The 24,561-nt window shown below is 43.6% G+C and overlaps 1 protein-coding gene and 1 long non-coding RNA gene across 2 annotated transcripts in view; one reads left to right on the forward strand and one right to left on the reverse strand.

Moving 5' to 3' along the window:
* The window catches only part of LOC127571144 (alpha-1,4-N-acetylglucosaminyltransferase-like), a 43,581-nt gene extending 23,350 nt beyond the window's left edge, over nt 1-20,231 (forward strand). Inside the window, exons 2-3 of the mRNA XM_052017232.1 lie at nt 12,179-12,648; nt 19,557-20,231. Coding sequence (XP_051873192.1) covers nt 12,211-12,648; nt 19,557-20,159 — 1,041 coding nt within the window. The 5' untranslated portion in view covers nt 12,179-12,210 and the 3' untranslated portion in view covers nt 20,160-20,231. The remainder of the gene's footprint in view (nt 1-12,178; nt 12,649-19,556) is intronic.
* On the reverse strand, nt 7,885-10,239 carry LOC127571149 (uncharacterized). The gene is made up of 3 exons (XR_007956450.1): nt 10,174-10,239; nt 9,672-10,058; nt 7,885-8,209 (listed from the first exon to the last, which is right to left on the reverse strand). It is a non-coding gene; the product is annotated as an uncharacterized LOC127571149 (long non-coding RNA).
* Nucleotides 20,232-24,561: the final 4,330 nt, after the last annotated feature.

Raw genomic sequence — 24,561 nt, forward strand, 5'->3', positions numbered from 1 at the left:
TACCTTAAAGGTTAACCACCAGGTCGGATCGGTAGTAAAGAAAGCGAATGCTATGTTGGCATTCATTTCAAGAGGTATAGTGTATAAAGGTAAGGAAGTGTTGATGAGGATCTACAGGGCACTACTGAGGCCTCATTTGGAATACTGTGCACAGTTTTGGGCCCCATATCTTAGGAAAGATGTGCTGCTGTTGGAGAGGCTTCAGAGGAGATTTACGAGGATGATTCCCGGAATGAAAGTGCTTACGTATGATGAGCGTTTGTCGGCTCTTGGACTGTACTCACTGGAGTACAGAAGAATGTGAGGGGACCTCATAGAGACATTTAAAATATTGAAAGGACTGGACAGGGTAGATGTGGCTAGGCTGTTTCCCTTGGTGGGTGAGTCCAGGACCAGAGGGCACAATCTTATAATTAGAGGGTACAGGTTTAAAACAGAGATGAGGAGAAATTTCTTTAGCCAGAGCGTGGTGAATTTGTGGAATTCCTTGCCAGGTACAGCAGTGGAGGCCAGATCATTGGGGGCGTTTAAGGAAGAGATAGACAGGTATCTAAATAGTTGGGGTATCAAGGGATATGGGGATAAGGCCGGAAATTGGGGTTAGAATAGTGTGTTTTTTTTTGCACATGCCCCCCACCCCCCAATTTCTCATTTCTTTTTCTTTTTTCCCTTTTCCTTGGAGCAGACTCGATGGGCCGAATGGCCTACTTCTGCTCCCTTGTCTTGTGATCTTGTGATCCTAAAGCAATAAACTCTTCAGGAATTTGGGGAGAGCTTTGGAAAGATGAAAAAAAACAGAAAATGCTGGCAAAACTCCAAGTCAGGCAGCATCTGTGGACAAGGAAATGGCCAATATTTCAGTTCCATGACCCTTAGGAAAATGTTGGGTACAAATGACCTTTGCGCGGATGTGCTAGTGGTTGGACTAAAGTTTTTTCATAACTGAATACTGCCTAGGGGCAGGGTCTCACCTCTGCTTAGTCAAAAAAGTAATAGATGTTTATAGATTGTCAAAAAACTACTCATTCATGATATGTTACTTATGGATTGATGCTACTCGTCATATGTAATTATTTTAAGAGTATAATAATCATTGTTTTGTGATCCTCATACAAGAACTTTGCATACGTTTGCATAAACAGACCAAAGTTTTTGATTATTGTGGAGTTAATTATTCCATATTCCCCACAGCAGACAACTGACTGGTTCTGCTCGAGGTCAAACTTCTGTAAAATTCACTCAGTTTTTCTCTTTTCACTAGCATGGTGTGACCTACCTTGCATTTCACAAATGTTCCTTTGTTTGTGTCTTCACTCTAACTTCCTTATTAAACTGTCAACAAGATGGCTTCATCAACAGCCACAACAAACCTGGCCTCATTTTGTCAGAGGTATTCCCTTTGTCCTATCCAGCTTTCTCCTCCTACCTTCTCTGCAACAAAAAACTAACTTGTTTTCTCACCTTTTCTCATTCTGATGAACTATCTTTGATCTAGAATACTAAATTTCTCTTTTCAAATGCTGCCTGATATGTTGAGTGTTTCGAGCATTTTCTGGTTTGATGATGTTGGTCCTAAGTGAGCTGAATGCTGCAGTTTCCGAGGGTTGGTTAGAGTGAATAATGGCACTGGAAGAAATGAGATCATCAATGTCACGTCAGCAGTTAGTGTTGAATAGATATGGTGACAGACCAAAAGGAACAGTCCAACTGTTGGTGAGTTCTGAAGATAGAAATAAGCATCTGTAGTCTGGAGTGAACAACCTCAGCCAAAGAAATAGGCATGGTGGTGAAGACAGTGGGAGAAAAGTTCAACATGTGTGCTTCAGAGTTCATTGAAATGGGGACATAGGGATGGTTGCTCAGGTTCACATGGGAGGTGAAAACATGGCAAGGAGTGAGACTGAGGGAGAGATGGGGAGGGGGAGTCAGTAGAAATTTCAGAGAAAATCCTAGAAGTGTATTGGGGTTCAGGAGATGTTGAAGTTCATGAGCTTTGAAGCTGGCTAGGATGGAAAAAGGAAACACCAGATGCAGTAAGAGATGGAGTGGAATTGCAGGATCAGAGCAGTTTTGAGGGAGTGAATGCATGGTTGTACTTCCTGACATATACACTGCAGCCCTTGGGATTCTACAATTTCAGATGACCAGCCTTTCCACTTTGTATCTGAGCTGGTCAATACTCATGAGGATCAATCTCTTACATTGGACAGTCCACACAGTTAGACTGTTCCTTGTGAAACTGTACTCTGTGATCAACAGCCTTGAAATGAGATACCCTGAGGCCCTCTTCATCATAGCCAGTAACTTCAACCAGGCCAACTTCAAGAGCGTGTTACCAAAATAGTACCAGCACATTTCCTGTCCCATCAGGTGCCCAAACACCCTTGATTATTGCTATACAACCATCAAAGATGCCTACTGAGCCACCCCCTCCCCCCCATCCACACTTTAGTAAATCAGATCACCAGGCTGTGCTCCTTCTCCCTACATACAAACAGAAGCTGAAACATGAGGGTCCAACACAGAAAGTTGTACAGCGTTGGTCTGAGGAAATAGATGAGCGTCTACACAACTGCTTTGAGCCGGTAGACTGGTCCATGTTCAAAGACCCAGCAGCCAGCCTAGATGAGTATGTCACCATGGCCCTTGGAATTATCAGCAAGTGTGTGGAAGACTGTGTATCATAGAGGACAATCTGGGTGTTCCCAAACCGGAAACCATGGATGAACTGGGAGATCTACTCCCTAATGAAGTCCAGGACTGCAGCGTTCAAATCAGGCGGCCCTGACTTATACAAGAAATTGGGATACAACCTCCATAAAGCTATCAGGGCTACCAAGAGACAATATCAGGCCAAAATTGAGTCCCAGACTGGCCATCAGTTGTAGCAGGGCTTACATGCAATAACGGGCTACAAAACGAAGCCAGGCAGCATCACTGACAACTGCACATCCCTTCCCGATGAGCTTAGCACATTCTATGCACATTTTGAACAGAAAGGGAATGGAATGTCACCACCCACCCTGACAGCCTCCAATGCACCTGAACCCACAGTCACCACTGCAGACATAAAATCAGTCTTCCAGAAAGTGAACCCGCAGAAATCATCTGGACCAGATTGTGTCCCTGGCCTTGTCCTTAGATCCTGCACAAATCAGCTGGTGGGGGTATTTTCAGACATTTTTAATCTCTTCCTGCTTCAGTCTGAGGTTCCCACCTGTTTTCAGAAGACCACTATCTTCCCAGTACCTAAGAAAAACGAGGTAACATGCCTTAATGACTATTGCCCAGTGGCTCTGACATCCACCATCATGAAGTATTTTGAGAGGTTGGTCATGGCACGCATTACCTCCGGCCTCCCAGACAACCTCGAATCACGGCAATTTGCCTACTGCCAAAACAGGTCTACGGCAGATGCCATCTCCCTGGCCCTACACTCATTTCTGTAGCATCTGGATGGTAAAGACACATATGTTGGATGATTATTTATTGATTACAACTCCACCTTCAATACTATAATTCCAAGCAAACTCATCTCCAAGCTCCTAGACCTGGGACTCAGTACCTCCCTTTGCATATGGATCCTTGACTTCCTGACTAACAGACCATAATCTGTAAGGATAGGCAGCAACACCTCTGCCATGATTATTCTGAACACTGGTGCCCCACAAGGCTGCGTCCTCAGCCCTCTGCTCTACTCCCTATACATTCACGACTGCATGGCCAGATTCTATTCTAACTCCATCTATCAGTTTGCAGATGATACCACTGCAGTGGAGCATTTCTCAAATAGCAGTGAGTTGGAGTAAAGGCAGGAGATAGAGATCCTTGTGAAATGGTGTCATGACAACGACCTGTAGCTCAATGTCAGCAAAACAAAACAGCTAGTCATTTACTTCAGGAAGGGGGGCAATGCACATTCTCCTGTTTACATCAATGGAGCGAAGGTCAAGAGGGATGAGAGCTCTAAGTTTCGAGGAGTGAACATCACCAATAGCCTGTCCTTGTCCAACCACATAGACGCCATGGCCAAGAAAGCTCACCAGCGCCTCTGCTTCCTCAGGAGGCTAAAGAAATTTTGCATGTCCCCTTTGACCCTCACCAATTTTTATCGTTGCACCATCGAAAGCGTCCTATCCAGACACATCATGGCTTGGTATGACAACTGCTCTGCTCGTGATCGCAAGAAATTGCAGAGAGTTGTGGACACAGCTCAGCACATCTTGGAAACCAGCCTCCCCTCCATGGACTCTGTCTATACTTCTCGCTGCCTCTGTAAAGCAGCCAACAGAATCAAAGACCCCATCCACCCTGGAGGTTCTCTCTTCTCCCTTTTCCCAGCAGGCAGAAGATACAAAAGCCTGAAAACACGTACCACCAGGCTCAAGGACAGCTTCTATCTGCTGTTATCAGACTCTTGAACTGTCTCCTAGTACGATAACTTGGATTCTTGACCTCACAATCTACCTCCTTATGACATTGCACCTACCTGCACAACACTCTCCCTGTAGCTGTAACACAATATTCTGCATTCTGTTATTTTACCTTGTACTACCTCAATGCACTGTTGTAATGAATTGATCTGTATGGACGGTATGCAAGACAAGTTTTCCACTGTACCTCAGAACATGTGACAATAATGAGTCAAATCACCAATTCACATTAACTTGTCCTTTGTTAGGTATTTTCATCAACATTTGTTTTGTATCAGTTGTGTTTTCCCTCTTTCCCCACCTTTCACTTGCACCTCCTCCAGATGGATCCATTGCAGTTAACAAGCCCTCACCAATGGCACTGTGTATGTTGTTCAGTCTCTCTGTCTCCATCCAATCGCAGACATTCCCTTCATTCTCTCCACCCTTCCCTATTTTCCTCAATTTCTAAGATTTCCTTTCTCTGATCAAAGGTTATCTTCCTTAAATATCTGCTCTTACTCTCCACAGATGCTGCCTGCCCTGCTCTTTATTTCCAGCAACTTCTGTTTCCAGAACAGTACAGCACACGAAAAGGCCCTTTAGCCCGCGACGTCTGTGCTGATCATGATGCCAATATAAACTGCAATCTGGCTGCACATGATCTAAATCCCTCAATTCCCAGTCTGCTTATGTGTCTGTCTAAAAGCATCTTAAACGTAGCTATTGAATATCACGTTTCATGCCTCCGTATGGTTGTGATCCGTTTTCTGGGCAAGCTGTTCAATGGGACGTTTCCCCTTGAGTACAGGTGGCAGCAGAGGCTGGAGTTGGGGTGGGGAGCTCCACTTAAGTTAGCAAAGCCCTTTCTCTGGGATCTGGGTATGTTTCTGTGCTGAGATGCTGGAAGCACATTCTCCCTGTGACCACATGCATTCTCACTGGGTGCTCAGATGTTGTCCCACACCCAAGCATGTGCTGGTAGTTCATTGTTGACTGTAAATGACCCCTAGTGAAAGTAAATGGCAAAAAAATCAAAGGGGAGTTGATGGTTATGTGAGAGAGAAGAAGTTACAGGGATACAGGGGACTAAGAGGAGGGGGAACAGGGCTGGTGGCATTGCTCTGCTGGGATCAGCATGGGCTCAGTGGGCTGAATGACCTCATTTTGTGTCATATTAAGTTATGAAGTAAGTAACATCATCCAGTGCAACAGCAGTTCATAACCATTCAATGTTGTAGAGTGAGTCATTGAGGCGATATGGAGAGGCTGCCTGTGAAGCTGGTTTAGGGGGAAGTGGGGCAAGTGGTGTGATCACTCAGCACTGAGGTGTGGGGCTCAGGATGGACCCTGGCCACACAGTGAGTGTGGGCCATTGGTGGGGACTGGGACCTGCTCCATGTGTTGACAGGCTGCGGCGATCCTCCAGTCTCTCTCATCACCTCCTGTTGGACATGGTGGAAGCTGCACACGTCTCTGCAGATCACGTATTTCTCCATGGTAACAACTGCTAGAGTGCATTTCTGAGCTCCATTTGGAATCATACAGAACAAAAATGTGCCCTTCAGACCTCTGAGTCCATAATGACCATCGAGCAGTCACTTACACTAATCCCATTCCCATTGTCCCTACGTTCCCATCAACTCATCCACCTCCAAACCCACAAGGTTTCTTTGTTCTAATTTTCTTTCTTGCAAAAATTATGTTTATGCTTTTCTTATGAATTCTGCATATATGATGCTATGTGCCCTTGATACTGCTGCAAGTAAGTTTTTCATTGCACCTGTGCATATACGTACTTGTGCATTTGACAATAAACTCAACTTTGACAAGGTCCTACAACTCAACTTTTTAAGGAACAATTTACAGCTGCCAATTAACCTGCCATCTTTGGGATATGGGTCAAAACTGGAGCACTTGAGAAGCCCACACAGTCACAGAGAACGTTGAAACTCCACACAAGCAGCACTGGAAATCAGGATTGAACATGAGTTGCTGGACCTGAGAGGCAGCAGCTCTGGCTATGCCACTGCACAGCCTCTCAACACAGCAGCTGCCCAGCACCAGTCCTCACAGGCAGCTTTTGTACATTGCCTTGGTGGCTGACTCCACACCAACCCATGTGGCAATCAGCATAACTCTATTACAGCATCAGTGACTTGGGTTCAATTCCCGCCGCTGTCTGTAAGGAGTTTGTACGTTCTCCCCGTGACTGCGTGGGTTTCCTCCGGGTGCTCCGGTTTCCTCCTACATTCCAAAGATGTACGCATTAGGAAGTAGTTGGGCATGCTATGTTGGCGCTAGAAGAGTGGCGACATCTGCAGGCTGTCCCAGAACATTCTACGCAAAAGATGTATTTCACTGTGTGTTTCGATGTGCATGTGACTAATAAAGATATCTTATCTCATCATTGTTGTGAGAGCACCAGTGGTTCCCTAGCACTGAGCCCTAGGTTTACAGCACAGAAATGTTCAGTGGCAGGGAGAGCAGTGGTTCATGTGAAGTTCCCAGTACAGCAGCTCTGTCAGTAATGCAGAGACACAAGAGACTGCAGGTGCTGGAATCTGGAGCTCTCCGTGAGATGCTGGAAGAACTCAACGGGTCAGGCAGCATCTATGGAGAAAAATGGACAGTTGGTGTTTCGGGTCCCTTTAGCTGGACTGAAAGATCGAAGGGAGAAAGTATAGAAAGAGGGAAGGGGTGATGTAAGAGCTGGTAGGTGATAGGTGGATCCAGGTGATGGGAAGGGCTTGATAGGCAGATGGGGGAGAGGAGAGTGGCAATAGTGCCAGAAGCTGGGAGGAGGAAGATGGAAGTGATAAAGGGTTGAAGATGATGGGAGTTCTGTGAGACCCTCTCTCTCTGCTCCTCCTCTGTGATTTCTGCTGCTCTCCAACTCTTTGACCACGTCCTTACCCGGACTAACATCAACTGTTCACTTTCCTCCGTAGATGCTGCCTGACCCAGTGAGTTCTTCCAGCAGTTTGTTTTTTGTTCTGGACTCCAGCATCTGCAGTCTCTTGTGTTCCACTCATTTAACCTATTTCCCTTTGTGGCCTCCTATTGTCCACTTCACAATCATTGCAGGATGTATAAAAGACTGAGCTCCTGCATCCCAAGTCGATGTTTTGGGCTTATGAAGGGTCTCGGCCTGAAATGTTGACTTTTCATTTCCCTCCACAGATGCTGCCTGACCTGCTGAGTCCCTCCAGCATTTTGTGCATGTTACTATTTTTATTTGCCTTTCATTATTTCATAAACTTTAAATACAACATCCTAGCTTACTTTGAGCACTGAATAAGGTCTAAGTACTTCCTGAAAATTTAAAAAAGCAAATAGCTGCTGGAAGCACTTGGCATTCAGGAAGGTGTACTACACAGAGGAACCTGCAGGTGGTGATATTTTCAGTTATTTTTGTGCCTGGGTGTTGCAGGAAAGTATCACATGGACTCGACAGGCAATTGTTTCTGAAATCTTTATTGTAGCATGATATCATCGAAAACTCAGACTGCTAAAAGCGGAGTTCAGCAGCTCTGCCTGACCAAGAGATTACAACCTTTATAATATTATAAGGCGGCACAGTAGCGTAGCAGTTAGCACGACGCTATTACAGCGTCAGCCATCGGGGTTCGATTCCCGTCGCTGTCTGTAAGGAGTTTGTACGTTCTCCCGTGTCTGTGTGGGTTTCCTCCAGGTGCTCTGGTTTCCTCCCACATTCCAAACTACGTACGGGTAGGTTAACATGAGTTTAAAATGGGCTGCACGGACTCATTGGACCGGAAGGGCCTGTTACCACGCTGTAAATGAAATTTAAATTTAAAAATTTAGATTACAAGAGTACGTGACTACAAGCATCCAAGCACAAATAGCAGAAGTGAATAGCAGAAATAAATGGCAGAAGTGAGCAACCACGGCTTCAGCCTTAGCCCAGCACTCTTGAAGAACAAAGTATAATCAGACTGCCACATCCTGCATGGGGACGTAACAGAACGAGACACTGAAGTCTGAGATAAAGTTCATCACCTACATCGTCGGTTATCGGCAGAACAGAAGTTAACCCTCCAGCTCCCCTCCTGCAGAAATCCGAGAACATTCTCAATCGTCTTTCACATTTCTCCCACACTGGACTAATGAAATGTGAACTCCAGGAAGTTCATGGTGGGGAACTTGGAGGTGGTAATGACATTGAATGTGAAAGGAATCTGATGGATGGTCAATCTACATTGTGCAATTATTAACATGGTGGTTGTAGGGAAACAGAATAAAGTTCCAGGAACAAACATCACAAGCTGAGAGCACGAAGGACTGAGCTAAGGCTGACATTTGATTCAGCACCAACAACGGACAAAGAATGAGAAATCTGATTTTCTCACTGATTGTTAAGCTATTGCTGTGAAAAAAAATTCTGATTTCACAATGATTTTCCCACCATTGAATTTCAATTAGTTGTTGTGCAATGCCTCAGTTTATTCCATTAACACTTGTTAATATCCATAGCATATCTGAATACAATCTTGGTTCATATTTGTTCATAGAATTACTGTAGAACTAATCCACACACTGACCGCAGCCTAAGAGATAAATTCTCCCCGACCCATCCATCCTTCCCGCCTACCCTCACCGAAACTTAAAACTAACTTGTTTTCTCTTTTCCACTTCTGACAAAGGGTTCTCGACTGGAGAAATTTACTCTGTTTCTCTTCAACAGACGCTGTCTGAACTCTTAGTGTTTCCAGCATTTTCTGTTTTTATTTCAGTTTTCCAGCATCTGCAGTTTTTGATGTTCATTTTTTGTTACTTCACATCTGATTACAAGGGCATGTGCTATCAGGAGAGGTTGGACACACTTGAACTGTCTTCTCTGGAGCATCGGAGGCTGAGGGGAGACGTGATAGAAATTTATAAGATTATGAGAGGCATAGAAAGTGTAGACAGACAGAGTCTTTTTCCCAGGATAGAAATGTCAAGTACGAGATGCCATGAGTTCAAGGTGAGAGGGGAAAATTTCAAAGGAGAAGTTCTGGGCAAGTTTTTTACAGAGATTTTTACAGTTTTCATTGCAGCTTTGGGGAGAAGTAACTGCAACAGTCTGCATGGGAATGATTAAGGTTCAGGCTTTTAATATCACAGGATATCTGAACGTAACCTTAGTCAATAATTGTTCATGGAATTACTGCGGTGCCAATCCACCCTCTGAAAGCCTTTGAGAGATATCCCTTTTGTATTATCCATCCAGCCCCCACTTTCTCTGCAACTTACTAACTTGTTCTTTCTTTCCCAGTTCTGATGAAGCGATCTTGACTGGAGACATTTATTCTGTTTCTCTTTCAACAGATGTTGTCTGACCTGCTGCGTGTTTTCTGAATTTTCTGTTTTCATTTCAGTTTTCCAGCATCTGCAGTTTTTGATTTTTAATTTTTGTTCCTTCATGTCTGATGACCAATTCCTTCCACACTGATCGCTCTCTTTTAATGTAGAATCACTTCTGTTTCCATGGATCACATTCTTTTGTCTTTTACAGTCCTCAGCCTTTGCTCCCCACCTCTGTAGCCATTTTGAAATTCTTGAAAGCAAAAAAAACTGCAGCTGCCAGAAATTAAATTTAAAACTGAAAATACTGGAAATCCTCAGCAAGTCAGGCAACTTCTGTGGAGAGAGAAACAGAGTTAGTGTTTGAAGTCAATGATCCTTATCAGCATTTTCTCTTTTCACATTAACGATTCTCATGGAATGTTATTGACCGGAAATGTTGCTTCCAGACCTGCTGTTTATTTCCAACAATTTTTTGTTATTTTATAAATTTACTTTCTTGTGATTGTCACTTTACGTTACTACTCATTTTTATGTTGTGCTTCCTGGTATATTACACCCAGGCACTTAGTGAAATATTTCATAGGTCATAAAATTAAGTAACTCCCACCTAGAACATCCAACCAGATTCACAGGACAGACTCACAGAACAGCGTCACAGACTCAGCCACATTACTACAGGTGAGTATCAATGATTTTTAACATCTTTCCTTTGTAATTATATTGTGATATCATATTATTTCAGGAAAATATGTTTTATTTGTCATAACCTTGCTTCCTTTTGATACCTTCAACTGGAGACTGAATACAAAACAGACATAGCTTTAATTTTGTTTCTCCAACCATGTTTATCATGAAAAGTACTAACAAAATCAACATGATCAGTAACACAGAAACAACAATATTACATGTTGAACAATAGTAAATTAGGAAAAAACTCATGTAACTTCATATAGCCGAATGGGTTTGGAACATTGTGAGTCGATTTAAAACTAATGTTGGAGATAGTTTACTCCCACTCGATCAGTTCAGTGAGGCAGATCAGAAGTGGGTGTCACTAGAGCAAACTCACCAGGCAGGAATAATAAACAAGTGTCATCTGCTTCTGATGTCCCTCACAGACAGAGTCACCTTCAAAGTCAAGGAGTGAGAAAGGGCAATGGGCTCTCTGAAGTGAAGTCACTGGTGGTTGTCAGGAAAAAGAATAAAGTTCCAGAAACAAACTCTGTCCTTGTAACTCATTAGTTGAGAGCACAAAGGACTGAGCTAAGGATGACACTTGATTAAGCACCAACAATGGCTAAAGATTGAGAAGTCTGATTAGCTCAATGACAGCAAACTGAATGTGCAACCTTTGCTGGGAAATATTTTCTGTTTTCACTGTTTTGTGGCCCAGACTGATCCAGTTATATTCCCTTTGCCGAATTCTGCCTGTCCTCCGTTTCTTGTCTGCCCTCAGTCATAACTGGAACAGAAATGATCACAGCAGAAAGTCACCACACTAAAACCAGTTTTGCCACTTGGATTGCATTGCATCTCAGACAGAGAAACAGAGTTAATGTTTCTGGACTAGGAAATAGTGGAAATCAGATATGTTTGAAATTGCAGTGAAGTAGGAGGGGTGGAAAGAACGAAGCCAATGTCTGTGTTTGGGTGGAGACAGAGAGACCGAACAACATGCATGGTGCCAGTGGTGAGGGCTTGTTGATTGCAAGGGATCTGTCTGGAGGAGGTGTAAATAGAAGGAAATGTGTGAGTGTGGGAATGCCCACCAGATCGGGCAGCATCTGCGGAGAGAGAAAGGATGAACCAATATTATAGGCTGATCACCATGAGGATTGGCCAGTTCTGAAACAACCATGGAAAGGCTGAGGATCTGAAATGTTTGAGTTTCCTGTTGAGTTACAAGGGCTGAAATGTGACACATCAGAAAAGGAGACCATGCATGCTCCAGATGTCTCCCTACTGCAGCATCTTCACCAGCAACAACACAACAGCTGCCCTGTCCCCTGAGTTCCATGTTTCCCTTCTTCCTTCAAAGTCGAGTTTATTGTCATGTGCACAAGTACATGTACGCACAGGTGCAATGAAAAATTTACTTGCAGTAGCATCACAGACACATAGCATCAGAAACACAGCATTCACAAGAAAAACGTAAATTAAACATAAATCATACACAAATTTTACAATGCCTGATGGTAGTTGCGAGAAGATGGCATGGCCGGGATGGTGGGGATCTTTGATGATAGATGTTGCCTTCTTGAGGCTGCACATTGTGTGGATACTTTCGATGGTGGATCGGGATGTGCCTGTGATGTATTGGGCTGAGTCCACGACTGTGCTGGTAAACACTAATTTGTTGCCCCTATTGATGTGATTATTTTGTACTCCTTTCTATACAAATATTTTAATTAGTATGGTCAATGCTGAAAAAAATTTGCATCTTTGTTTCCCAGGAGCATTTGAGGAAATATCTCAGCTAGCCACCATGATCTCCATGCAGAAGGGATGTCTCCTCGTCTTAATATTCACAATTGCTGGCGTGGTGTACAGATGCTGGGATTTGGACAGTTATTATTACTTCCGAAGCTACATCTTCGGAATATCGCAGGTGGAAAACGATTCTGGTACAGATGTTTCTAATCCTGCAACACCAGGCACCAAAGCCGGTATTATGTTTGTGGAGTCGACTGACAATGTAGAGCCGACGCCGTTGATGGTATGCTCAGTGGAGTCTGCTGCTCGTCTGAACCCAGACAAACCAGTCTACTATTTCATGAAGGGGTTCAGTGGCAACTTGAGTCAGTATCCACAGCCTGAGTACAAAGGCATCCCTTTGCTCTCCTCAATGAAGAATGTTGTCATTCTACCCTTAAATCCCACTGGACTGTTTGAAGACACTCCATTGAAAGGCTGGTATCAAAAGGTAACCAGTAACAAGAAATGATTTCATTTAATAAATTTAGTGTTTGACTCAAATTAACTTTTTATAAATGGCACCATGAATGTCGTGTATCTGTGGAAATGATGGGAAATGCAATATTTTCTACATTACCTGGTCAGAAGTACTGAGTGAAGTGAAAGTCTCAGCCACAAAGACAAATATTGTTCACCATTTTGCTTACTTTTCTTAAACCTGTGTGAAATTTCTGAGGGCAGTTTACTGCAAGCTCAGTATTGGAGGTAGGGCAGATATGCTCATGGACACCAAGGAAGGAAGAGCATTGATTATTGTACTGCACAGAGCAAGGGGACAAAAATTAAAGTGACTCAAACATTAAACTGACTCTGGGTCTCAACTGCAGACTGAGCGGTGATGCTCTGTCTAACAATCACCTGACCTGGCTTTGGATTCTGAATGCATTGCACTAAAATTGGCAGAAATACGAGTAATTTGTTGTTTCACCTGAAAGGAGTAATTGTGTACTTGGAGGATAGACAAGGGAGTCCTATAAGCAATGACTTCCCCTCTCGCATGACCAAAGTGCTGCAAGTAAGTTTCTCCTCTATATACATGCAAAGGTGCTGTGATAAGGAAAGCCTCACTGGCCTGTAATACCCAGGGTTATCCCTACTCACTTTCTTGAACAAAGGAACAACATTTGCCACCCTCTAATCATTTGGCACTACTCCTGTGGACAATGAGGATGCAAAGATCATCACCAAGGGCGCAGCAATCCCTTTCCTCGCTTCCCATAAGAAACTTGGATATATCCCATCCAGCCCCAGTGACTTATCTATTCTAATCTTTTCCAAAAGTTCCAGCACTGAAGAAATATTTAGCCCTTGTGTTTTTTACTGTCATCAGAGGTGTGTTGGAACCATCTCATTTGGATAATGGGGCTATAGTGAAGTGATAGTGCTGCTCCCTGAGGATGACAGGTTCATTTTGAGCATCTGTGTCTCTGAGCCCATTGGCAGTGGACTGAGTGTGGATGCTGTGGCCATTGTTGTGTCTGTTGGATGCTGAGGGAGGTGGAGGGATGCTGTGGAGTCTTCTGGTCAATGAGAGAAACGTCCTGTCATTTATTCGTTTGGGAGGGGAAGTCATTGCTTATCAGAGCTTTCTGTCTCCTCTTACATTGCATGACCTGGTTGTTGACTATGTGCCACATGCTTGGGCTGTGACAGAGATTCTTGCATCTTTGTTAGTCATAGATGAGATGAGACATGACTGCAGGATAACAAATGTTCCTTTGTTCAAGAAGGGCAGTGAATCTTACATCAGTGGGAGGACTGCTATTGAAAATCAATTTCAGAGGATCATGATATATCTACACTTGGAGAGATTGGGATTGATTGGGATCATCAACAAGGCTTTGTAGATGGGAAATCCTGTCTCATTAATTTTATAACCATTTTATTAAAGATAAAAATATTGACAAGGCCATTGCAGTAGATTTTGTCTACATGGACTTTAGTAAGGCATTTGACAAGGTCCTGCACAGCAGGCTGATCCAAGAGGTTCAAGCTCATGGGATGCAGGCAAGCTGGCAAAGTGGATTTAAGTTTGGCTTTGTAATGGTAGACAGAGGTTGGTGGTGGAAGATTGCTTTTCTGATTGATAGTCTGTGAGAAGAATCAGTGCTGGGACCTTTGATGTTTGTGACATACATTAATGACTTGGATGTGAATGTCGAAGGTACGATTAATAAGTTTGCAGATGATATGAAAAAGGCATTGTAGATAGTGAGCAGGGTTGTGTAAAGCTACAGTGTGGTATGGATCAGCTAGAAAGTTGGGTGGAGTTATTGCCAATGGAACTTAAGCCTGACAAATGTGAGGTGATGCATTTTGTGAGGGCAAACAAGGGTAGGACAAATACAATTAATGATAGGATGCCAGGGAGTGTTGATGAGCAAAGGGACCTTGGGGTACAAATCCAAAAATCCCGAGAGGTTTACATAATTTGGATGTACACACCTGGAGAACTGTGTGCAGTTCTGGTCACCACACTACAGGAAGGATGTGATTGTGCTGAAGAGGGTGCAGGGGAGATTCACCAGGCTGGATTGGAACATTTCAGTTCAAGGAGAGATTGGATAGGCTGTTTGGTCACCCTGAAGTTGAGGATGGGTGAACCGATGGAGTTACATGGAATTATCAGGGAGATAGATTGGGTAGATAATTAATCCTGAAAGGAGGAATTGGGTACTTGAGGGACAGACAAGGGAGTTCTACATGCAATGACTTCCCCTCTCACATGACCAAAGCGCAGCAATTAAGTTTCTCCTCCACATACATGCAAAGCTGCTGTGAGAAGGGAAATAAGTACTGGTGGTAATAGAAGGCAGAGGATGGTAATAGAGATAGATGAGAGAGGAAGGCAAAGTGTGGAACCAAACAAGGGAGGGATGGTGGGTAGATGGGAACCATGGGATGGAGCTGGAAGGTTGGGCAGAGCGATTGCAAATGGAATTCAATCCTGACAAGTGTGAGGTGATGCATTTCTGGGAGGGTAAACAAAGGTAGGACATATCCAGTTAATGGTAGGGCCCGAGGGAGTGTTGACAAACAGAGGGACCTTGGGCTACAGTTCGTAGATCCTAAAAGTTGCAGAACGTATATATGAGCTGGTGATAAAGTAATGCAACATGGATAGAGAGCAGACCTTCTTAGTGACATATGGAGCACGTGTCTGGAGTACTGTATGCAGTTCTCGTCACCACACTACAGAAGAGATGTGATTGTGCTGAAGATGGTACAGAGGAGATTCACAGAGATGATTACTGGGCTGGGCACAATGGGCTGAATAGTCTCCTTCTCTGCCATAACAATTCTAAAATGTTATGACTGCTGAGAGATTGGATGTAGACTTGTGTATTCAGTTCTGTGCCTTTGAATTTCAGTGGTTTTGTGCCCCAATGGTGAGAGTAGCTACGCTACATAAAATTCACAGGTCATGTCATTTGAATAAGCACTGCTGGTTACAGTACATACCATGCACACCAGACTTAGACATGAAGTGCGCACACAGACTGACGACATCCCTTGTGATGCTGATTGGGTTTGCTGAAGCTGGTCTCATTTTTCTGCCTCAGAAAGATTACTGGCTATTCACAATTCTCCATAATTTAGCTGTACTATACATAGGGTAACTCAGTCACTTGGCAGTTCTGACTGTGTCCACTGCACACTGAACTTTAGATGCTTGCTGGGGATCTGGGAAACTACAGAAAGAGAAAGACTTGCAGAGGTGTGCTACCAGTTGGTGCTCACGTTCTTTGTGAGGCACAAGCTGGAACTACAGCCCAGATGTTGGAGGCAGTGCAGACATGTTGATGGACACATTAGAGGGAGGAGCATTGATTATTTTGACAGAAGGCAGTGCTGTACAGATAAAGAGGCCAAATTTAAAGTGAATAGGAAATTAAACTGGAAACTCTGGGTCTCAATTGCAGCCTGAGCAGAGATATTCTATCTAGCCTGGCTTTGGATTCTCCAGTGTAGAGAACACAAGGTGCATCCTGAATGTAGAGTTCTAAATTGACAGAAATCCAAGTAATTTGTTGTTTCTCCTGGAAGGAATGATTAGGTACCTGGAGGATAGGAAAGGAAATTCTATAAGGGCAGGGGTTACATGCAAAGGTGCTTTGAGATGGGAAATGAGCACTAGTGATAAAAGAGACTGTGCCAGAATATTGCAGAGACAACAGTCCATTTAGAATACAGTGAGGCAGGGAAAGAGATGTCTGGTGGTGGCATCTCGCTGGATGTGTCTGAAATTAAGGAGGGTGATCCATTGAATGTGGAGGCTGAAGAGGTGGAAGATGAGGTCAAGAGAAACCTTGAGCAACCTCCCCTGCACACTCCTTCCCTTTCACTTTATCCGTACTCTTCCAATTTGTTGAACGCAGCCCCTGCTGTTTTGTTTAAAGCCCTATCCTAGACAATTCTACTCTTGTATTCAAATCCTCTTGCAATAAAGATCATTTATCTTCCTAATTGCTGGAAGACAATGAATTCATGTAAAATGACACCAGGGCAGCACAGATTACCTCCTCTTAGTCTCTCACCATTTACATAGAACATAGAACATTACCGCAAAGTACAGGCCCTTTGGCCCAAAATATTGTGCCGGCATTTTATCCTGCTCTAAGATCTATCTAACCTTTCCCTCCCACATCGCCCTCTATTTTTCTATCATCATGTCCCTATCTAAGAATGATAGTGCCTATAAATCATGTGCCTACCTAACTCAATACCCCAACTAATGAAGGCCAGCAAACCATATGCCTTCAAAACAACCTGATCAACCTGTGTGGCAACCTTGAGGGATCTATGGACCTGGACCCCAACATCCCTCTGGTCCTCCATAGTGCTAAGAGACCTACCTTTAACCTTGCATTCTGCCTTCAAATTCAATCTTCCAAAGTGTATCACTTCACACGTTTCCAGATTGAACTCCATCTGCCACTTCTCAGCCCAACTCTGCATCCTATCAATGTCCTCTTGAAACCTACAGCAATTTTCTACACTATCCACAACACCACCAACCTTTGTGTCATCTGCAAACTTACTAACCCACTCTTCCACATCCTCATCCAAGTCATTTATAAGTATTCACAAAGAACAGGGATCCCGCAACAGATCCCTGCAGAACATCATTTGTCACCGAGCTCCAGACAGAATACGCTCCATCTACAACCACCCTCTGTCTTCTATGAGTGAGCCAATTCTGAATCCACACAGCCAAGTTTCCCTGGATCCCATGCCTCCTGACTTTCTGAATGAGCCTTCCATGAGGAACCTTATCAAACACTTAACTAAAATTGCTCCCCTTTCCTGGCCCGCGTGTGTGGTGGGGGGTGGGTGAGGGGGGGAGGATTCAGTTGGGGGTTTGGGGGGAGGTTTCAGGGGCCACAGTAATAAGGGGAGCTTTGTCCTTGAAGCCATACTCGAGTTGTCCACAGCTGGAGTCGGACTATGCACCACATCCACTGCTCTACCTTTATCAATGTGCTTTATCACATCCTCAAAGAATTGAATCAGGCTCGTGAGGCACGATCTGGCCCTCACAGAGCCATGCTGACTGTCCCAAATCAGCCTATGCTTCTCCAAATGCCCATAAATCCTGTCTCCAGGAATATTCTCCAGTAATTTGCCCAGCACTGAAGTAAGACTCACTGGTCAGTAATTCCCAGGGTTATCCCTAGTCCCTTTCTTAAATTTGGCTTTGTAATGGTAGACAGAGGTTGGAGATGGAAGATTGCTTTTCTGATTGAAAGTCTGTGAGAAGAATCAGTGCTGGGACCTTTGATGTTTGTGACTTACATTAATGACCTGGATGTGAATGTCGAAGGTACGACTAATAAATTTGCAGATGATATGAAAATGGTATTGTAGGTAGTGAGCAGGGTTCTGTAAAGCTACAATGTGGTATGGATCAGCTAGGAAGTTGGGCGCAGCAATTGAAAAATGTGAGGTGATGCATTTTGGGAGGGCAGACATGGGTAGAACATATACAGTTAATGATAAGATGCCAGGGAGTGTTGATGAACTAAGGGACCTTGGGGTACAAATCCAAAAATCCCAAAAAGTTTACAAGGTTTGGATGAGGCTACACCTGGAGTACTGTGTGCAGTTCTGGTCACCACACTACAGGAAGGATGTGATTGTGCCGGAGAGGGTGCAGGGGAGATTCACCAGGCTGGATTGGAACATTTCAGTTCAAGGAGAGATTGGATAGGCTGTTTGGTCACCCTGAAGTGGAGGATGGGTGACCTGATGGAGTTATACAATATTATCAGGGAGATAGATTGGGGAGATAATAAAATTCTCTTTCCCATGGTAGGGGTCCCTGAGACAGGAGGGCACAGGTTTAAGGTTAGACCGTGATTGCAATCCGGAATGAGGAGGTCGTGGAGGCAAGTAATCTCACAATATTTAAATGGCATCTGGACAAGCACTTGAATTGCCAAGGTTTAGAAGGCTATGGAGCTAATGCAGGTAACATGCATAGGAAAAGTTGAGGGGGATGTGTGCCAAATCCAGACAAATGGGAATCAGCCAAGTAGGTACCTTGGTTGGCATGGACAACTTGGGCTGAAAGGCCTCTTTCCCTGCTGTATTTTCCTTTGACTCTCAGACTGTCTCCAAATGGGATTGGTATCGATGCGTGCAGTGAACAGATGGACAAGATGGGCTGAAGGGCTTGTTTCTATCTGTACAGCACTATGACTCTCTATCCAGTGAACAAAAAGGAAGAGGTTGGAGTGGCTTATCGACTGGACAGTCAGAGACTTTTTCCCAGGGAGACAATGGCTAACATGAGGGGACGTAATTTTAAGGTGATTGGAGGAAGGTATAAGGGGATGTCAGAGGAAAGTTTTTTACACAGAGAGTGGTGGGTATGTGGAAGGCACTGCTGGGGTCAAATACATTAGTTAGATTTAAGAGACTCTTAGATAGACAAATGAATGCTGGAAAAATAGGGGACTATGTGGGAGGGAAGCGTTGGATAGATCTTGGAGCAGGATAAAATGTCGCACATCATTGTGGGCTGAAGGGCCTGTACTGAGCTGTAGTGTTCTATGTTCTACGTTCCCAAGGAGTAGAGCTGCAAGAATATCATGGATTGAAGGACAAGTGTGATGGTTTATGACATGGAAGGAACACTTCCTTTCTGCAGTGTGGGATCGTGTGGATTTCATGTGCTCCCTTAGAGTACTGGTTATAATGTCTTTGTGTGCTGACTGCAGCTACTGCAGGCTGGGCCCACTGGCCAAATGGTCTTTAGTTTTTCGAAGAGACACAAAGACTGGAGAAGAAATGTTTAGAAAGAATAGAAATTAAGACAATGAATTAAACTTCTCTTTGTCTGTTACATCACAGGTAAATCCAGAAAAGGAGAGGTATTGGATCCACGTATTTGCCGATGGCTGCAGGTTAGCATTGCTCTGGAGATATGGGGGCATCTACCTGGATACCGACATAATATCATTAAGGTCTATGCCATTTGATAACTTTACATGTCCAGAGAACACAGGAACTGTCAGCAACGGGGCAATGGGTTTTCATCACAAGCACCATCCTTTTTTGTGGAATTGCATGGAAGATTTTGTGGCCCATTACATTGGAGATCTTTGGGGTCAACAAGGTCCTCGACTGATTACCCGTGTGCTGAAGAAATGGTGCAACATTGATAACCCAGGAGCCTTCATTGGCAAGGAATGCAATGGCATCTCTTTATGGATCACAAATCGGTTCTACCCAATCCCATATCCGGCTTGGGAAAGGTATTATGCTCACTGGAAAAAGGAGGATATCGAGCGAGCCTTCTCAGCTACATATGGAGCTCATGTCTGGAATTACATGAATTCTGGCAAGAAAAGAAAAGTTGTTGCTGGAAGTGGATCATTAATTGAATATTTTTTCCAGTTGCATTGTCCAAATAGTTACAAAACTTTAATTCAATCCTACAATAGTACAGAGTGATATAGGACCTGATAATGTAGAATGAGTGACAAAATTACAGTTTAAAAATAAATAAAACTCCTTTGAGCACAATTGCAAATCATGATGCATTCACTTTTAGACAGTTTTCTGACATCTGTTTTTCTAATCTGGATACACTCCAATTCACTCGTGTAATTTCAACTGGAATCAAACACCAATTTCTGCCCTCAGGTTTGTGTGATGTATCTTGGTAGTGAGGGCAGTTGGCAGTGAACATGCAGCTGTTGTTCCACAGTCAACTCATTGTAGAACAGGAGAGCACCATGCCTTTCAGTTGAAAATATCTTGACAAAGGGAACCTTTGAGATAATCAGGGATCCTGTTTTGCTACATTTAGATCTGTCAAAATGTTAATTGTTGTTGTATTTGGAAGCATGATCATTGTGCACTTGTGCTGACACAGTAAAGGACGGCCAATCACATAGGAAGATTCCCATGACCAATATGACATAATTCAAGACAGAACACGTGCAAAAAAGAGATTACATGACAAATGAAATTGTTTGTTGTCAAAGAAATATATCGATGCTGAGGAACAGGCTGATAGAACAAAGATGACCTTTAACTTTGGGATGTGGGGAAATGATTGAAAAGGATGAGGAGCACAGAGTCAGAGAATTCACTGGCTTACAGCTCACTTCAAACTATTGCCAAGCTCTAGATATGATTGTCCATCAGTCGCTGTCACACAGAAGCTCTTGAGATCTTCATTGGACAATAAAAGAACAAAGTGTCCCTGATTTCCTGTCCCTGCTTAGTTTACGTGTGATAATTGAAAGTGAGAGTAAGATTGACAATCAGCTTCAGTCAGGCATCTCCTACAGCAAGAGTAGCAGTTCATTAAATTGCTACAAATCTGAAACTTTTGCACATTACTGTAAATTTAAAAGAAGTAACATGACATCTGGAAGCTTGTAATGGAAAATAGTGAAACTAAAATCAACTAATGAATGGATATTATTTTGAAGACATTCCAGTTTTAGACTCCCCGACCGTGGTGAAAAGACTTTGACTATTCATCTTATCTATTCCCCTGATGATTTGATAAACCTCTTTAAAGTCACCCCTCAAACTTCTATACTCCAGCAAAAAAGGTCCCAGCCTATCCAGCCTGTCCTTCTAACTCAAGCCCTCCTGTCACAGTAACGTCCTTGTAATGACCTTTCCTGCAGCAGGGGAACCGGAACTACAGGTAATGCTCCAAATGTGTCCTTATCTATGTCTTGTACAGCTGTAAAATAACATCCCAACTCTTGCAGTCAGTACACTGACTGATTAAGGCAAGTGTGACAAACACTTTCTTCATCACACTCTCTGCTTGTGTCACCACTTTCAATTAACTATATTTCTGCACGCCAAGGTCTCTCCGTTCTACAACAATCTCCAGGACATTACCATTTACTGTACAAGTCTTGCCCTGGTTTGTCCTACCAAAATGCAACACCACTCATTGACCTGACACATCACTCACCCATTCAAGTCAAACCCTTTGTAATCTCGTGCATTTCTTTTTGAACTTTGCAGGAGTGACAAATAAGAGTCTTTATTGATACTCTGGTCAGTTGTCGTCATTCATGGATATATCTCATTGGCCATGTGTTGAAACAAACATTCGCACATGAAGAATGGAGACTAAGATGATGTCAGCTGCACGGGTTCATACTGAACAAGTTGTAATTATTGGATTGGAGTACAAAAGTAAGGAGGTCTGGCTGAGGTTCTCCAGGGGCTGACGTATTTCATCAGCTCACTTTGTGAGGCAGGCAGAAGGGGAAAGAAGTCCTGTTAGTAGGAATCAATGAAGGGCCTTAATGTGTTTCTCTCTTCACAGATGCATTCTGACCAGTTGGGTGTTGCAAGTATTTTCTGGGTTTATTCTTGAAGGATGATGTGAATAATTGATGATGTGTACCTTACCAGTGAAGCTGTCTTTTTGCCCTTGGATCTCATGATGCTGTGAACACCTCTTTGTTTCTTGTGCTTGGTCTAGCACAGTCAAGTGTCCCCACATATTCATGTGTTTCAACATCTTCCATCCTTGGTCTAACTAATCTTGCATATTGTTTGGATGCAGGATCCTGAAGGCCAAAATATGGAATATTTCCAAAATGCTTCTCAGGATCGCCACTGGCACTCTCGTTCTTTTTTCATTATTCTCTACCTTTCTTTCTTTCTGTCTTTTTTTCTCCCTTCTACCTGCTGACACACACCACTGCTCATCACCCGCAGGGTGCAGATCAGGTTCACTAGGATGTTTTCTGGATTAGCGAGTATTAGTAATTAGGAGAGGTTGGACAAACTTGGATTGTTTCTTCTGGACACTAAGGGGTGACCTGATAGAAATATATGAAATAACTGGAGGCATAAATAGGGTAGATCGTCAGAGTCTTTTCCCCAGGTTGGAAATGTCAAATGCTGGCAGGCACAGCTTGAAGGTGAGAGGGGGAAAATATAAAGGAATTTTCCAAGGCAAGTTTTTACACATGGAGTGGTAGGTGCCAGGAAAGCACTGCCAGGGGAAGTGGTGGAGGCAGATATGATAGCAACATTTAAGAGGCATTTAGACAGGCACATAATCAGGCAGGGAAAGGAGGGATATTGACCAGGTGCAGGCAGATGGGAATAGATTCGATTGGCAACATGGTCGGCACAGATGTGGTGGGCAGAAGGGCCTGCTCCTGTGCTGTACCGTTCTATGTTGCATGTTCTAAACACAGCATTCGACTGCTTGTTTCATTTTCACAAAAATCACTTCAGCCTTGAACATTGTTTTGTGTTAAATGGTACAAAATGAGCATGATTTTACTGGGCATCAGCCAGAAACATTTTTCACTGGGAAATAGAGAAAAAACAAGTTTGAGAAAGGGCCCTGAGTAGGGAGAACACAATTCAGCTGTGCTGAACCTTGGGTGTTATTGTTAACCATGTTATTGCTAATAATGAGCAGTAGCAACGACACGTGTCATGAATAAATCATTTGACATATGACAGGAAAACCATAGTCGACTCCAAACGAAGGAGAGAAAAATAGACTTCGCCAACCTGTTGACACTTGTCGATGTTCCAGGGAGCCAGTGGTTTGTGCATGAATGGGAGTTGTGGAACAGTTAATATAAAGCACGGCTGATGCACTGACAAGGAGCAAAGTCCAACATTAGGCGTGAACGCATGAGGAACTCAGAAGGAAATTGAGACACAAGAGAGACCGCAGATGCTGGAATATTGAATTTTCCAATATCAGGTAACACACACTCCCTGTGCTTCTTTCTCTCTCCTTCTGGTTCTCACCCCAACCCTGTCCTCCGCTCCCCCACCCCCCCAACCCCCTGTCACAGAGCCCCACTTGGTTCTATCTGCATATCACGCACCCACACACACACCTTCTGTTTCTGCTGACTCCTTCCCCAATGTGCTCCATCTGCCCATCACCCCTCCCTTATCTGGTTCCACGTATCACCTTCCTTACCTGTCAGTTTCCAGCATCTGCAGCCTCTTGTGTTTCCACATCACCTGTCAGACTCTGTCTCCAGCTCCACCCTCCCTTCCCCTTAACTGGCTCCATCTGCCCCTCTTTTCCTCTCTCCTTATCTGTCTCGACCTATCACCCACCAGACACTGACTCCCAGCTCCACTCTTCCTCCTTCCCCACTTGGCTCCATCTGCCCATCATCTCCCTCTTCACCTGGTTCCACCAATCGCCTGCCTCAACCTTCCCTCTAAACCCTTTATACTGTCTATCTCCCTCTCAGTCCTGATGCAGGGTCATGACCTGAAATGCCGACTGTCCCTTTGCCTCCTCAGATGCTGCTTAAACATGTTGAGTTCCTCTCGCAGTCTGTTTTTGCTCTAAATGAAATTGTTGCCTTAATATTACAGGAGGATGGTCAGAGAAGCTTGTTTTGTGAAGTGGTTGAATACAGGTACTGAATAGGTTGGGGACACAAGAAAATGCAGATACTGGAACCTGGAGCAAAAAACAATCTGCTGGAAGAACTCAGCAGGCCAGGCAGCATTTTTTAACATGTGGTAATCGTGCATCTGAAATTAAAGATGTTTACATAACTCAGAACATTTAAAGGAATTATCCAATGCTGTTGTAGAATTCAGTTCCTTATTTCTTCCCACATTAATTCAGATCAATAAACTGATGCAACTCAACATGAAAGGAAGGAGCATAAGACAGAGCACCTGCCCAATTTTCAGTCTTTCTTAACACATTTAAATATCCTTTTTCAAGGGGTTGGCAAATGATCCCTATGCATCACTATTCTATTTATTTCTGCCCATCAAAATACCAATCACAAACAGGCACAAACCCATTTTTCCTCGATTGAGCAGTGCAGTTATCACACGTTCTCATCTCAGGCTTTACACATTGTCA

Source organism: Pristis pectinata, chromosome 6, assembly GCF_009764475.1.
Source record: "Pristis pectinata isolate sPriPec2 chromosome 6, sPriPec2.1.pri, whole genome shotgun sequence".
Classification (NCBI taxonomy): domain Eukaryota; kingdom Metazoa; phylum Chordata; class Chondrichthyes; order Rhinopristiformes; family Pristidae; genus Pristis; species Pristis pectinata.